This window comes from Oncorhynchus mykiss, chromosome 18 (assembly GCF_057628025.1).
Source record: "Oncorhynchus mykiss isolate SJ-2025 chromosome 18, ASM5762802v1, whole genome shotgun sequence".
Taxonomy (NCBI): domain Eukaryota; kingdom Metazoa; phylum Chordata; class Actinopteri; order Salmoniformes; family Salmonidae; genus Oncorhynchus; species Oncorhynchus mykiss.
This window is the reverse complement of record NC_143039.1, coordinates 41,695,337-41,710,893: the sequence shown is the minus strand read 5'-3', so window position 1 is coordinate 41,710,893 and position 15,557 is coordinate 41,695,337. Positions and strand designations below refer to the sequence as shown.

General features: G+C 41.0%; 1 protein-coding gene across 1 annotated transcript in view; it reads right to left on the bottom strand.

Moving 5' to 3' along the window:
* The window catches only part of LOC110496055 (zinc finger protein ZFPM2-like), a 111,740-nt gene extending 99,176 nt beyond the window's left edge, over positions 1 to 12,564 (bottom strand). The window contains exon 1 of the mRNA XM_036952532.2: positions 12,171 to 12,564. Coding sequence (XP_036808427.1) covers positions 12,171 to 12,210 — 40 coding nt within the window. The 5' untranslated portion in view covers positions 12,211 to 12,564. The remainder of the gene's footprint in view (positions 1 to 12,170) is intronic.
* Between the last annotated feature and the right edge of the window lie 2,993 nt (positions 12,565 to 15,557).

Genomic DNA, 15,557 nt, shown 5'->3' with positions numbered 1-15,557 from the left:
GAGACCAACCAGTTTCAAGATGAAGGGAATGTCATTTTGTGTAGGGATTTTTATGCTAGAACAGCTTCCGAACCTCAAAGCCTGAGGGTAGTAGACATACAGTACATTTGGACGTCCCTCCATATACCCCACTAGTAATAGAACTAGCCCTGACCAGGTAGTAAACTCAAATGGAAAGGAGAGTGCATCTCTTCTTTGGGAAGATTCACCTACTGCTCAGCTCTTGTGACCAATGTTGTTGACTATGCAATCTCAGACTTGAACCCCTCCACCATTAGTGCATTCACTGTCAGACCACAGACACCATTACGGGCGGGAGTTTGTGTACACTGATTCATCGAAATAAAATATACAGATGGGCCCCTGACATCGCAGCACACTTAAACACAGCATTGCTTTGCCCAGAAATTACAATCTGTATCACTGATTTCCTTTCAAGTACATTCAGCCCAAACCTCCCTGACATAAATTTGGCTGTGAATAAATGAAATGAGATGTGTCATAAAGTAGCCACAAAAGTAAATTTATGCAAACGGGGGAAAAAAAATACAATTGGAAACCTCAAAAAGGGAAATTGTTTGATGCTGAACGTAATCTCATAAGAAAATGTTTTAGAGCTTTATCAAGTAGAAAACATCACCAACCACAGGATAGAGATGTTCGGCAACAATATTGTGACACATTGAAAGAATACAAACAAAATCTAAGATGGAAGAAATGGAAGCATTTTGGAAATACTCTGAAAGAGATTGAAGATTGTTCTGGGAGAAATGGAATGGTTTAAATGGAAAACAAAGGAATGACCTAGCCATTCAAAATGGCAACATTTTGATATATTTTTTTAGAAAACCTCTATGAAATAATACCATCAGAAGACCTTACTTTAAATCCCCAAAATATTCAAGAAAAACGCAGCTCCTTACAACATTAAAAACAACCAGAACCCAATAGACAACCAACTTACACAGGCTGAACTTTCAAAGAAAATACAACGCCTTAAACCTGGAAAGGCATGTGGCCCTGGCAGAATCAAGAATAAAATGCTTAAACACAGAACTCCTGAGCTGCAGAGCTATCAGAGATACAAAACATAGACAGATCCTGACCAAATACAGGCTCAGTGATCACTAATTGGCTATCGAAAAAGGGAGACACAAAAAGACATGGCTATCCAAAGAGGAGTGTCTATGTGGTCACTGCACGACAGGGGAGGTAGAGACAGAGATGCACTTTTTCCTCTACTGTGAGAAATACTCCCAAATATTTTTCAAGAAAATATCTCAATCAATTCCCAACTTCTATGCATTTACTAATGACATAAAGCTGTGAATTTGGATGAGGGAGAAACCTCAAATATTACTGCCAGATACAGTATGTACGTATATGATTTTCATAGTCTTAGGGACATCCCATGGCCATTAACTACTTGAAGTATTTACATTGTATATAACTTACAAGTAATAGTGTGACCATCATCCATGTACATTTTGTTTTTTATTTAATTGTCAATATATATATTTTTTTATAATCTTATTTTTATTTTTTATAAAATGTATCAACCGAAGATTACACAATACAACAGCAGTATTGTTGTACCTGTATACATGATTATATGTACTATTATTATTATTACCTCTGAAATGAACTGTATTTCATTATCCTCATTGCATTGTACTGTATTTACTGAAATGCTATACCACTATACTGCTTTGGAAAAATCTACAAATTGTATTTCATGCCAATAATGCGATCAGAATTTTTATTTCAGAGAGAGAGAGAGCATAGCACTCTCCACATGCCCCTCCTGCCCGGCTGCCACACATCAAACACGCAGCTGTGGCACCTTGGCTGGGGACAAGGGAATCCGATCCACCACGTTACGCTGTGCGGTGCCATGCTGCATTGTGTGTCCAATCTCCTCAGTGCCGTGACTAACGGCTCTCTCTATCTCTGGCCTCTCTCTATATCACTCACTCTTTCTCACTCTTACTCTCTCTCCCTCTCTCTATTTCTCCCTAGGTCTGTGCTGCTATCACCTCAGGGCTGTTTTCAGTGGGCCAGGAATCGAGAGAGAGAGAGAGAGAGAGAGAGCGAGAGAGAGAGAGAGAGAGAGAGAGAGAGAGAGAGAGAGAGAGAGAAAGCACAACCTGAGACCTAAATTAACTGTTGTTTACCTCCAGGACTTGAGGGAAGATAAAAATGTCTCCCTCAACATTGCATCAGTTTAGCCTTTTAGATCATAATGAATAAGGTCATATGGACATGGAAGATCTGATCCTAGCTCAGAAATCCTACCCTGAGATTTATTGTGGCCTTTTTCTGACTTGTTCTCTGAACATTTGCCATCTGTAACAAATAGTCCCAGATTAATGTTGAAAAATCTGCATGCAAATTTTAGGTTTTCGGTTCAAAGAAACAATGTGATTGAGATTCGTCCTCCCCCATTTTTGTTGGAACCATCTTCTTCTCGCATGCATAAAGAGTTATTAGTGCAGTGTATTAAAGACGCTTGTTTCATTCCCACATTACCATAATCCTACCCACGTGCATCTCTGGGCTTTCTTCCTCACCATGAAGACTGATTGTTTATTTCCATCTTTAAATGAGATTAGGAAGACTGATTGTTTATTTCCATCTTTAAATGAGATTAGGAAGACTGATTGTTTATTTCCATCTTTAAATGAGATTAGGAAGACCGATTGTTTATTTCCATCTTTAAATGAGATTAGGAAGACTGATTGTTTATTTCCATCTTTAAATGAGATTAGGAAGACTGATTGTTTATTTCCATCTTTAAATGAGATTAGGAAGACTGATTGTTTATTTCCATCTTGAAATGAGATTAGGAAGACTGATTGTTTATTTCCATCTTTAAATGAGATTAGGAAGACTGATTGTTTATTTCCATCTTTAAATGAGATTAGGAAGACTGATTGTTTATTTCCATCTTTAAATGAGATTAGGAAGACTGATTGTTTATTTCCATCTTTAAATGAGATTAGGAAGACTGATTGTTTATTTCCATCTTTAAATGAGATTAGGAAGACTGATTGCACAGCCCTTAACCACCAAAGGTTCAAATCCCCCAGAATAATGAATGCCCCCCCCCCCCCCCCTTTTAACTGGGAGAGAGGAGAGGAGCACCAAAACTTCCTTAAGTGTTGCCGCTTGTATTTAGTGTCAACAATATAAGGCCTAAACTTTACAATAGAGGGACACTGGTAGTGTTAACACTCAGAAAGGAAAGGAGACGGAAGGACAGTTGACCTGGGTTTGTCCTTGACTTGCTTACTGTTCCCCCTGTTTGAAGAGATCTAGAGATTTTGATCTAGTTGCAACAGTCAAACTGTTGATTCCTTGGTGGCTGGTCTGGCTGCCTCACATCAACCAATCTGTGTTTATCAGACCTGTCTGTCTTCCCTTCCAATTTATCACCTTCACTCTCCTCTTCAGACCCAGACCCTCTCCCTCTCCCTCTCCCTCTCCCTCTCCCTCTCTCTGTCTCTCTGTCTCTCTGTCTCTCTGTCTCTCTCACTCACTCACTCACAGTTCAATTTCAATTACAGTTTTTCTCAATTGCTAAAACACAATTTCTGAAACCTTGCTCCATTTCCTGAAAACATTAAACACAAAACCTAATCTTCAAGCACTATTTACATAACCTCTGACTCCTCTTGCAAAATGAAACATTCGCCTCAAAAAGTTATACCTGTGTTCAAAATCAAACACTGCTCTCAAATCATAAACAAAGTGATCAAAATTATATATACTCTCAAGCAGTCAGTAAACAATACACCGAAAAATAGAAAACACATCATTCAAAACATACAATTCTCAGGGAGAAGTACATTTTTAATCTAAAAAAATATTCATATTTTTACGTCATTGTCTTTTGATCAGAAATACTACTCTGCTTTGCACTTTGCAATTTTGATTTTTGTTCTTCCTCCTCCTTGTACCCCTGTTTTTACAGTACTGTACCCTGCATCTCACAAACTTGTCCTTTGTCTCTGTGATACTGTAATTCTTGTTCTTTGCTGATATGAACCTGCAACCAGTCAAAATCTATTGAGCAGTCAGTACTAAATGTAAAGCACAATGTTCAGGGCCATACAATTTGTCCATTGTACAGTATACAGCCTACAATGCACTGTACTACAGTATCCATTCTCAGACGTTCTCCTTCCCACCTTCAACAACCTGTTTGCTCTCTGAACTGGTTTATATTGGTTGTGTCGCATCATTTGAAACAGGTTAAATCAATTTTGAGTGGTTGTGTTCAATCAATGACATGGGTTCTCTATTTGTATTTGATTGTTGCCACTTGGTTTACCAGTATGGATGACATGTGCATTAGAGTGCAGAATGTGTTTTGTGTATGAGAATGTGTTTAGAGTTTTGCTGAAAAGTCTAAGTGAGATCTGCATGGGTCTGTGTAATCTGAGGGAAATATGTGTCTCTAATATGGTCAAAGATTTGGCAGAACGTTAGGAAGTGCAGCTCAGTTTCCACCTCATTTTGTGGGCAGTGTGCACATAGCCTGTCTTATCTTGAGAGCCAGGTCTGCCGACGGCGGCCTCTCTCCATAGCACGGCTATGCTCACTGAGTCTGTAAATAGTCAAAGCTTTCCTTAAATCAAATCAAATGTATTTATATAGCTCTTCTTACATCAGCTGATTTATCAAAGTACTGTACAGAAACCCAGCCTAAAACCCCAAACTGCAAACAATGAAGGTGTAGAAGCACGGTGGCTAGGAAAAACTCCCTAGAAAGGCCAAAATCTAGGAAGAAACCTAGAGAGAAACCAGGCTATGAGGGGTGGCCAGTCCTCTTCTGGCTGTGCCGGGTGGAGATTATAACAGAACATGGCCAAGATGTTCAAATGTTCATAAATGACCAGCAGGGTAAAATAATAATAATCACAGTAGTTGTTGAAGGTGCAACAAGTCAGCACCTCAGGAGTAAATGTCAGTTGGCTTTTCATAGCCGATCATTCAGAGTATCTCTACCGCTCCTGCTGTCTCTAGATAGCTGAAAACAGCAGGTCTGGGACAGGTAGCACGTCCGGTGAACAGGTCAGGAGGGTTCCATAGCCGCAGGCAGAACAGTTGAAACTGGAGCAGCAACTTTGGTCAGTCATACATACTGGTCAGGTATTCTGTCACTGTGCACTCTCTGTATAGGGCCAAACAGCGTTCTAGTTTTCTCATTTTTTTTGTTAACTTTTTCCACTGTGTCAAGCAATTATCTCTTTGTTTTCTCATGATTTGTTTGGGTCTAACTGAGTTGCTGTCCTGGGGATCTCTGGGGTCTGTTTGTGAACAGAGCCCCAGGACCAATTTGCTTAGGTTCATCTCTCTGTAGGTGGTGGCTTTGTTATCGAAGGTTTGGGAATCGCGGTGTCCAGGTGGAATTTGTATTTGTTGTCCTTGCAACTGGACCTTCTTTGGAACACCATCATTTTGGTCTTACTGAGATTTACTGTCAGGGCCCCTTGTCTGACAGAATCTGTGCAGAAGATCTAGGTGTTGCTGTAGACCCTCCTTGGTTAGGGACAGGATCACCAGATCATCAGAAAACAGGAGACATTGGACTTCTAGTAGGGTTAGGCCTCTCTCTCTATCTCTCTCTCTCTCTCTCTCTCTCTCTCTCTCTCTGTCTCTGTCTCTCTCTCTCTACAGTCAAATCCTTTCTGAACTTCACTGATTATTCAAATTACAACAAGGAATTAAATTAAGCGAATTACAGAACAAAATCAACTTCCTTCCTCTCTGAATCAAATCCTTTACATTTAAAATACATTAGAACACGCTGATTATCCTGCCATACTTTGAGGAAAATCCACCTCCCTCTGTGCAGAAAAACGAATCAATGAATGAATTCAAGCCTGCAATGTTTTTTTTCTTCACAACTCGCATTCCGTGTTCTACCATGAGCAGACTAGATATTGGTATCGATGTTGTTCAACAACAACAAACAGAAGGGAGATCGTGTAACTGATAATGGTGGTTGACTAACACAAGCATTGATCCCTGCAAGCTAACTGAAGGTTAACCTGAAAATAAAAGGGATTTTGTTGCCGCAGGCTTGCTGGACATCACTAATAGCAAATCTACAAACACTGGAACATAAGTGATAAAGATTTGTCAAATAAACATCTTGCTTGTCTTGCTTTTTTACATTGATTATATCAGAAAAGAACAAGGCCAATTTCAATGGATTGCGATGATTGTGTCAATTCTGGAATTAAGCCGTTCACACCAGTTTGTACCTCATTCTTCCATCACAAAACAAACTTTAAAAGTTTTTCCAGTGTAGTTGATTGAAGACAGATTCTATTCTTTAATGCACATTTTCTCTGCATATTGAGGCACAACAGAAAGTTGCCCAAACAGTCCATACAGTCCATTCACTCTCATCAACTCCAACACTTTCTAACCAGCCTCTCAACACAATAGCCCCAAATGTACACCCCAGTAAATCTACCCCAAAAGGGAAACACTGTAACAAATCAACACCTTTCATTCATCCGAGGAAGTAGTTATCAACCCCCCTCATTTAACAAAGAAAGCAGTCATCAACACCTTTCATAACCTCCCACAGGGTCTGCCTTGGCCAGACCGCTCAGTGCTCCGCTTGCTAACAGAGAGGATCACCTGACAACACTCCTTTCATCCCTGTGCCATCTTGGTCGCAGTGATATCCATCATCAACGTGAAACGATGCAGAGTATTGTTTTATAATATTGTAGAGGGGGAGAGAAAGGAACATGAACTCCTCTTAGTCAGGTCCCAACTACTGTACATGTGTCAATCGCTCTTACCCAATTAGAGTTAAGTGCCTTGCTCAAAGGCACATTGACAGATTTTCACCTAGTACGATCTGGAATTCAAAACGGAAAACTTTTGGATACTGGCCGAACGCTCTTAACCGTTAGGCTACCTGCCGCCTCTTTGTAGACCAATGGACCACAACACAGTCTACCTAATTAGCAGAGTGCACAGATGCTGGGGATGGAGAGAGAGACGCTGGCATGCAGTCACCCCTCTTCATGTCGCATTGATCTGGGAATTATTAATTCTTCACTGACTGAGAGCCACACTATCAAATTGGCATATAATAACAATAGAAGACAGACTTTTATCATTAATAAGGGAAAATTAGAATATTTAGAACATACATTTCATGTTTATTCAAATTCTGATCACCTGGAACTACTATACACTGTAAAGGGGTTGCCGTTGTCACGTTCTGACCTTAGTTCCTTTATTATGTCTTTGTGTTAGTTTGGTCAGGGCGTGAGTTGGGGTGGGTAGTCTATGTTCTTTTTTCTATGTTGTATTTCTGTGCTTGGCCTGGTATGGTTCTCAATCAGAGGCAGCTGTCGATCATTGTCTCTGATTGAGAATCATACTTAGGTATTCTGTTTTCCCCATTTTGGTTGTGGGTGATTATTTTCCGTGTCAGCGTTTGCTCCATACGGGACTGTGTCGGTTTCCATTTATTCTCTTATTCTTTTGTTTTCTGTGTACAGTTATATTTCATTAAAATTATATTATGGACACTTACCACGCTGCGCATTGGTCCGATCCTTCCTACTCCTCCCCAGAAGAGGAGGACGAAAACCATTAGAGCCGTGAATTTGACATTAACTTACAGACAACTCAGTGGCTAGCAAAATTCTGTATTTCATTTTACAGTACACCTACTGTAAAGTAGCTTAGTGATGAGCTTTGAGGGCACTATGGTAATGAACGATGAGCTGTAGTCAATGAATAGCATTCTCACATAGGTGTACCTTGTGTTGAGTGCAATAGAGATTGCATCATCTGTGGATCTTTACATTTTATTTAACCTTTATTTAACTAGGCAAGTCAGTTAAGAACAAATTCCTATTTACAACGACGGCCTACCAAAAGGCAAAAGGCCTCCTACGGGGGGGGACCGGGGCTGGGGACGGGGGCTGTGATAAAAAACAAAAATATATATATATAGGACAAAACACACATCACGACAAGAATGTCTGTTGTGGCGGTATGCCAATTGGAGTGGGTCTAGGGTTTCTGGGATAATGGTGTTGATGTGAGCCATGACCAGCTTTTCAAAGCACTTCATGGCTACAGACATGCGTGCTACGGGTCGGTAGTCATTGAGGCATGTTACCTTCTTGGGCACAGGGACTATGGCGGTCTGCTTGAAACATGTTGCAATTACAGACTCCGTCAGGGACAGGTTGAACATGTCAGTGAAGACACTTGCCAGTTGGTCAGCGCATGCTCTGAGTACACATCCTGGCAACCCGTCTGGCCCTGTGAATGTTGACCTGTTTAGAGGGCTTACTCACATCGGCTACGGAGAGCGTGATCACACAGTCGTCTGGAACAGCTGATGCTCTTGTGCATGTTTCAGTGTTACTTGCTTCGAAGCGAGCATAGAAGTTATTTAGCTCGTCCAGTAGGCTTGTGTCACTGGGCAGCTCTCGGCTGTCCTTCCCTTTGTAGTCTGTAATAGTTTGCAGGCCCTGCCAAATCCTACGAGCGTCGGAGCCGGTGTAGTACGATTCAAGCTTAGTCTTGTATTGATGCTTTGCCTGTCTGATGGTTCGTCGGAGGGCATAGAGGGATTTCTCATAAGCTTCCGGGTTAGAGTCCTGCTCCTTGAAAGCAGCAGCTCTAGCCTTTAGCTCAGTGCAGATGTTGCCTGTAATCTATGGCTTCTGGTTGGGGTATGTACGTACGGTCACTAAGGGGATGACATCATCAATGCACTTATTGATGAAGCCAGTGACTGATGTGGTGTACTCCTCAATGCCATCGGAAGAATCCCGGAACATAATCCAGTTTGTACTAGCAAAGCATTCCTGTAGTTTAGTATTTGCTTCATCTGATCACTTTCCTATTGACCAATAAAATAAGAAAGTGACCTGCCTTACTCAAGAAAACAAAAAAGAGACCATGTTTGTATGCGGCTTTATTAACTCAATGATATATATTATTTTTTACATTGTTTGCAAACTGATATACTGTATGACACGTTATAATACCAAAATAACATGCAAAACAGGCAAAACAAGTGGGTCACTATAACCACATAGGAGTTAAATTGGTACAGCGTTCTTACTCACAGGTGCAACAAATATAGCCTCTGACAAGGCAAACCGCAAAATACGTTAATGAGCCTGAAACAACAACACTGTGCACGCATTAGTGGTCAAAAAGTTTTTAGCGCTCCAAAGATACGTTATGGTACTGTATTCTGTGGGATGGAATTACAGTATCATTCGAAATACAGCAATTCTTTCACTGCCCACAAAATGCTTCACAGTATTTTACTGTTGATTAATGTAAAAATGGACCGTATAAATCACTGTTTTTATTACAGTGTAATGTTTGGTGTAATTCGTTTAGGTAAATCCTATGCAGTAAACGTTTTACACACCATGTTTGGTTCACTTCAGACCTTGATGTCTCTCAGTCCTATCAATCCTAATTGTTTGAAAAGGTTGCAAGTTGCCAATCCCACAGTGCTGTACAGTAACAGTAATGTACTGTTAAACCAAGATTTCTTTGGAATTTACGGTATAATTGACTGTTTACGCTTCAAATCACCCAGAGTGCATTGCCATGCAATTTTATGTAAATAATTAATACGGTACTTCTTAAAGTTGTACAGTGTGGGAATAACGTGGCTAAGGGTATTGGAGAAAGACGTTTTTCATAGTATTTCACTGTTGATAATACCTCAAATTAAATTGGCTACAACTGGGGTTGAAATGAAAACTTACAGGAGGGTAGGTCTCCAGGAATAGGGTTGGAGAGCCGTGCATTACAGTGTGCACACTAGCAGAAAGAGTCAGGACAGGTGCCCAATTGAAACATGGATATTTACAGTACACTACCTCTGAAGGAGCAGATAGGCTGTGTGTAGAAGAGACATGGTGGTGTGTGGACACTGTGAAGGTTTCAAAGCACGACCCCATATCACACATACCCAGCCTAGCCCAATCTGCAATGCACTGGACATTATTTTAATCTCCCTGTCATAACTTTGGCCAGCCCAATCTGAACAATATTTATTGGCATATTGGCTTGGAGGTGATAAGGCAAAGAACAACAGCTGCCACCAACTTGGGCTGGTTAGATTTGGCTGATACCATTGATATATGTTTTCCCATACAACACCACCTTGTCATCTATCTGGTTTTGGGATCTAACTCTTATTACAATAAAAGCTCTGTATTTTTTTGGGGGGGGGAGGCAAGATGAAAGAAGGTGGAAAAGCCAACGTGAAAGATTCCCAGAAAGAAATGCCTTTGTTATATCTCTGTGTGATGGAGAAAATAGAGAAATAATTATACTAATATGGGCACAAAAGTTGAGGCGGGGGAAAAAAGACATAATATATATATATCACCATATCATCAGAATATCCTGGAGGTGGGATAACAAAGGGCCTCGGGAGTGTGGACAGAGTGACTATTTTTTGTGTTATCATCCAGTGGTGGTGGGGGATTATCAGGAAACTGCAGACTGCCAGGCTGGAATTCTAATGGTAATAATGGGGTGTCTGATGGTATATCTTCTACAGCTTATCTTCTCCATTATCTCCCCTTATCACCTCAGTCATCGGGGCAAATTAATGGAGCTCTTTCAGACCTCCTCTTTTTTATCTGCTCTGCAGAGGGCACCCCAGAGAATGGAATAAGCTAAATATTAAAATACTCTGCTCACTGTGAATCGCATGGCCAGATAACAGGCAGGGGCAATGCGTTCCATTGAAGGGGGAGCAGAAAAATCCTCCTCACCCTTTAACAACCTTTTTGTCCTCTGCTATAACTGTCTGTGCTGATGGGCTGGCTCTCAGGCTCACCACATTCCCCCAACTATACTTGAGTTTTTACTTTGACGTATAACCCAATAATAGGGGGTGAGCCGTACACACTGCGTTACAGTACACACTGTATTAAAGTACATACAGGTCACGTGCGTTGACCTAATGTAAGTTTGAAGGGTTGAAATAGTTAAATGATTTAAACACACTAGAGTTTTTACTCTGATAACACCAAGGCAGTCCAATGACATAAGGTGAGCAGAACAGACTGCATTATATACAAGGTAAACACTTCACTTGAACCCTCTGTAATAAGGGTTGCATAACACTGTCATAACAATAACATAACATATATCATAAACAGCCACGGGCATAGTCATGATGAAATATATATATATATATATATATATATATATATATATATATATATATATATATATATATTTAGAAACATGTAAACATTGTGTAAACAAATGCCATATGAGGGCAGTGGTTTGTATGAGGTTAAAGGTTTAGGACAGGTCATCAGAATGTGTTGGGTGATTTTACCCCGAATCAATGATAAATGACAATACAAATCTTCCCACAAGCACACAGAAAAATTATATTTAATGCAGTGACTTTTAGTAGTTAAAAATACACTGAACAAAAATATAAATGCAACAAGATTTTACTGAGTTACAGTTCATATAAGGAAATCAGTCAATTTAAATAAATTCAGTTGGCCCTAATCTAAGGATTTCACATGGCTGCTGATGGAACACATGGATACATTGTATTAAATCACACACTTCTAAGAAATAGTATGAAAAGAGCAACAACAACAAAAGTAGGCTGCACTAGCTCAAGAATAACAGTTGCAAAAATTACCACATTTCACAAAACTCCAGAACATTTTGTATACAACTATTTACAAATGATTGTGACCATTCATTATATAGTATATAGTCCTACTGTTATAATGATGATGATTTCTTCCAAATACGCTTGCATATTTCCACACATGCTGTATTTTTTCAACATGTAGAATGTATTTCACAATAGAGAGTGGGAGACATCATTACAATCAACTTTTAATTCGTAAATATTTCAGTAACCCGTGTTTTCTGTGTTTTAATAAAGCAACACAGAAGTCATTTACGTTTAAATTGCCTTGGATTGCTTTGCTTCCTTCGGGACATGCCTAGGCTGCTGAAATATTCACAAATCAAAAGTTGATAGTAATGATGTCTCTCACTTTCTATTGTGAAATACTTTCTATATGTTGAAGATAATACAGCATGTGTTTAAATATGTTTTTTAATAAAGCAACACACAAGGTAGAGAAATATAAACTTACATTTAAATTGCCTTGGATTGCTCTGCTTCCTTCGGGACATGCCTGCTCAGTGCTCAGAGCTGAGAGCTGCTCACTTGATTCCTTCTGTTATTTTCTCAAGTATGCCTTTTGATTCATCCAAACGCCAACCACTATATAGGTATTGAACAGTAGGCTACATGTGACTGACATAAAACGAGTCAAGCACCCATGGTGTATTTAGCTTCTCTCTTCTCTCGCGCTCGTACCTAGTCCTTTGAGAGAGCTGTAGTTCTCTGATGTGCGCGTGAACTGAAGCGAGACGTTGACAGAGGATCGCGTTTTTGTTTCAGAAAGAGGTGTGTGCCTCCCGGTGTTCCATTGCTGTAGGCGCAATACTAGCAGGACCAGCGGGCCCCCTTCTTTCACGGCAGGTGAGCCCCACCTGTTTTGAGTCCCACATTATTAGCAAAAAACGGGGGGGGGGGGAATATATATATATCATTGAGTTAATAAAGCTGGGCTTGCCTGTTTTTTGGGGGGCTTGACTGTTTTGCATGTTATTTTTGCATTATTATGTGTCACATATCAGTTGGCAAACAATAAAAAAATATATATATAATTGAGTTAATATTCCCGCATACAAATATCGTCTGTCACGTTCTGATCTTAGTTCCTTTGTTATGTCTTTGTCTTAGTTTGGTCAGGGCGTGAGTTGGGGTGGGTAGTCTATATTCTTTTTTCTATGTTGTGTTTATGTGTTTGGCCTGGTATGGTTCTCAATCAGAGGCAGGTGTCGTTTGTTGTCTCTGATTGAGAATCATACTTAGGTAGCCTGTTTTCCCCATTTTAGTTGTGGGTAATTATTTTCTGTCTAGTGTTTTCTGCACCTTTCAGGACTGTTTTAGTTTATTTCACGTTGTTATTTTGTATTTTCAGTGTTCAGTCAATAAACATCATGAACACATACCACGCTGCGCATTGGTCCGACATTTCTTACTCCTTGTCAGAGGAGGAGGAAGAATATCTTTACATCGTCTCTTTTTCTGTTTTCTTGAGTAAGGCAGCACCCGGGAATGAACCAGTCGGAAACGTACCGACCTAACAATAAACAATCACGCACAAAGTAAAGGTCGACCGATTATGATTTTTCAACGCAGATATCGGCCGGGTTTTTTTACATTTTTTTTTGTAATAATGGCAATTACAACAATACTGAATGAACACTTATTTTAACTTATAATAAGTATATAATACAATAAAATATAATACAATATAATACATCAATAAAATCAATTTAGCCTCAAGTAAATAATGAAACATGTTCAATTTGGTTTAAATAATGCAAAAACAAAGTGTAATATGTACAAAAGTAAAACAAAGTAAAAGTGCAATATGTGCTATGTAAGAAAGCTAACGTTTCAGTTCCTTGCTCAGAACATGAGAACATATGAAAGCTGGTGGTTCCTTTTAACATGAGTCTTCAATATTCCCAGGTAAGATGTTTTAGGTTGAGGTTATTATAGGAATTATAGGACTATTTCCCTCTATATCATTTGAATTTCATTAACCTTTGACTATTGGATGTTCTTATAGGCACTTTAGTATTGCCAGTGTAACAGTATAGCTTCCGTCCCTCTCCTCGCTCTTCCCTGGGCTTGAACCAGCAACACAACGACAACAGCCACCATCGAAGCAGCGTTACCCATGCAAAGCAAGGGGAACAACTACTAGAAGGCTCAGCGTGAGTGACGTTTGAAACGCTATTAGCGCGCGCTAACTTGCTAGCCATTTCACTTCAGTTACACCAGCCTCATCTCGGGAGTTGATAGGCTTGAAGTCATAAACAGCGCAATGCTTGACGCACAACGAAGAGCTGCTGGCAAAACGCACGGAAGTGCTGTTTGAATGAATTTTTACGCGCCTGCTTCTGCCTACCACCGCTCAGTCAGATACTTAGATACTTGTATGCTTGCATGCTCAGTCAGATTATATGCAACGCAGGACACGCTAGATAATATCTAGTAATATCATCAACCATGTGTAGTTAACTAGTGATTATGATTGATTGTTTTTTATAAGATAAGTTTAATGCTAGCTAGCAACTTACCTTGGTTTACTGCATTCGCGTAACAGGCAGTCTCCTTGTGGAGTGCAACGAGAGAGAGGCAGGTCGTTATTGCGTTGGACTAGTTATCTGTAAGGTTGCAAGATTGGATCCCCCGAGGTGACAAGGTGAAAATCTGTCGTTCTGCACCTGAACAAAGCAGTTAACCCACCGTTCCTATGGCCGTCGTTGAAAATAAGAATGTGTTCTTAACTGACTTGCCTAGTTAAATAAACGTATAAAAAAATAAAAAATAAAAAATTAAAAAAAATTATCGGCGCCCCAAAATAATTAGGGCCGATTTCAAGTTTTCCTAACAAACGGAATACAGCCCTAATTAATCGGCCACTCTGATTAATCGGACGACACAACACATAATGAGGGAAATGAAACCAGGTGTATTGGAAAACAAGACAACACACATGGAAAATGAAAAATAGATCAGCGATGGCTAGAAGATTGGCGACATCGACCGCCGAACACCGCCCGAACAAGGTGAGGCAGCGACTTCGGCAGAAGTTGTGACAGTGACCCTCCCCCCAACCCCCTTCCTTGACACTGACACCGGCCTCGGGGGATGACCGGAGGGCGAGGCGCAGGGCGATCCGGACGGAAACGGTGGAACTCGTGCAGCATTGAAGGGTCCAACACGTCGTCCACCAGAACACAGCATCTCTCCTCCGGACCATACCCCTCCCAGTCCACGAGGTACTGAAGGCCCCTCGCCGACGTCTCGAATCCAGTATGGAACGAACGGAGTACGCTGGGCCCCCCTCGATGTCCAGAGGGGCCGGAGGAACCTCCCGCAACTCAGACTCCTGGAGCGGGCCAGCCACCACCAGCCTGAGGAGAGACACGTGGAACGAGGGGTTAATGAGGTAATCGGGGGGAAGCTGTAACCTATAACATACCTCGTTCACTCTCCTCAGGACTTTAAATGGCCCCACAAACTGCAGACCTAGCTTCCGGCAGGGCAGGTGGAGGGGCAGGTTTAGGGTCGAGAGCCAGACCCGGTCTCCCAGTGCGAACACCGGGGCCTCTGCGGTGACGGTCTGCACCAACTTTCTGGCGAAGCATGGCGTGCTGAAGGTGAACATAGGCGGCCTCCCATGTTTCCTCCGCGCGCCTGAACCAGTTGTCCACCGCATGAGCCCCGATTTGACTCTGATACCAAGGAGCCAGGCTGATACGCCAATACACACTGGAAGGGGGAGAGGTTAGTGGAGGAGTGGCAGAGCGAGTTCTGGGCCATCTCTGCCCAGGGCACGAACGCCGCCCACTCCCCTGGCCGGTCCTGGCAATAAGACCTCAGAAACCTACCC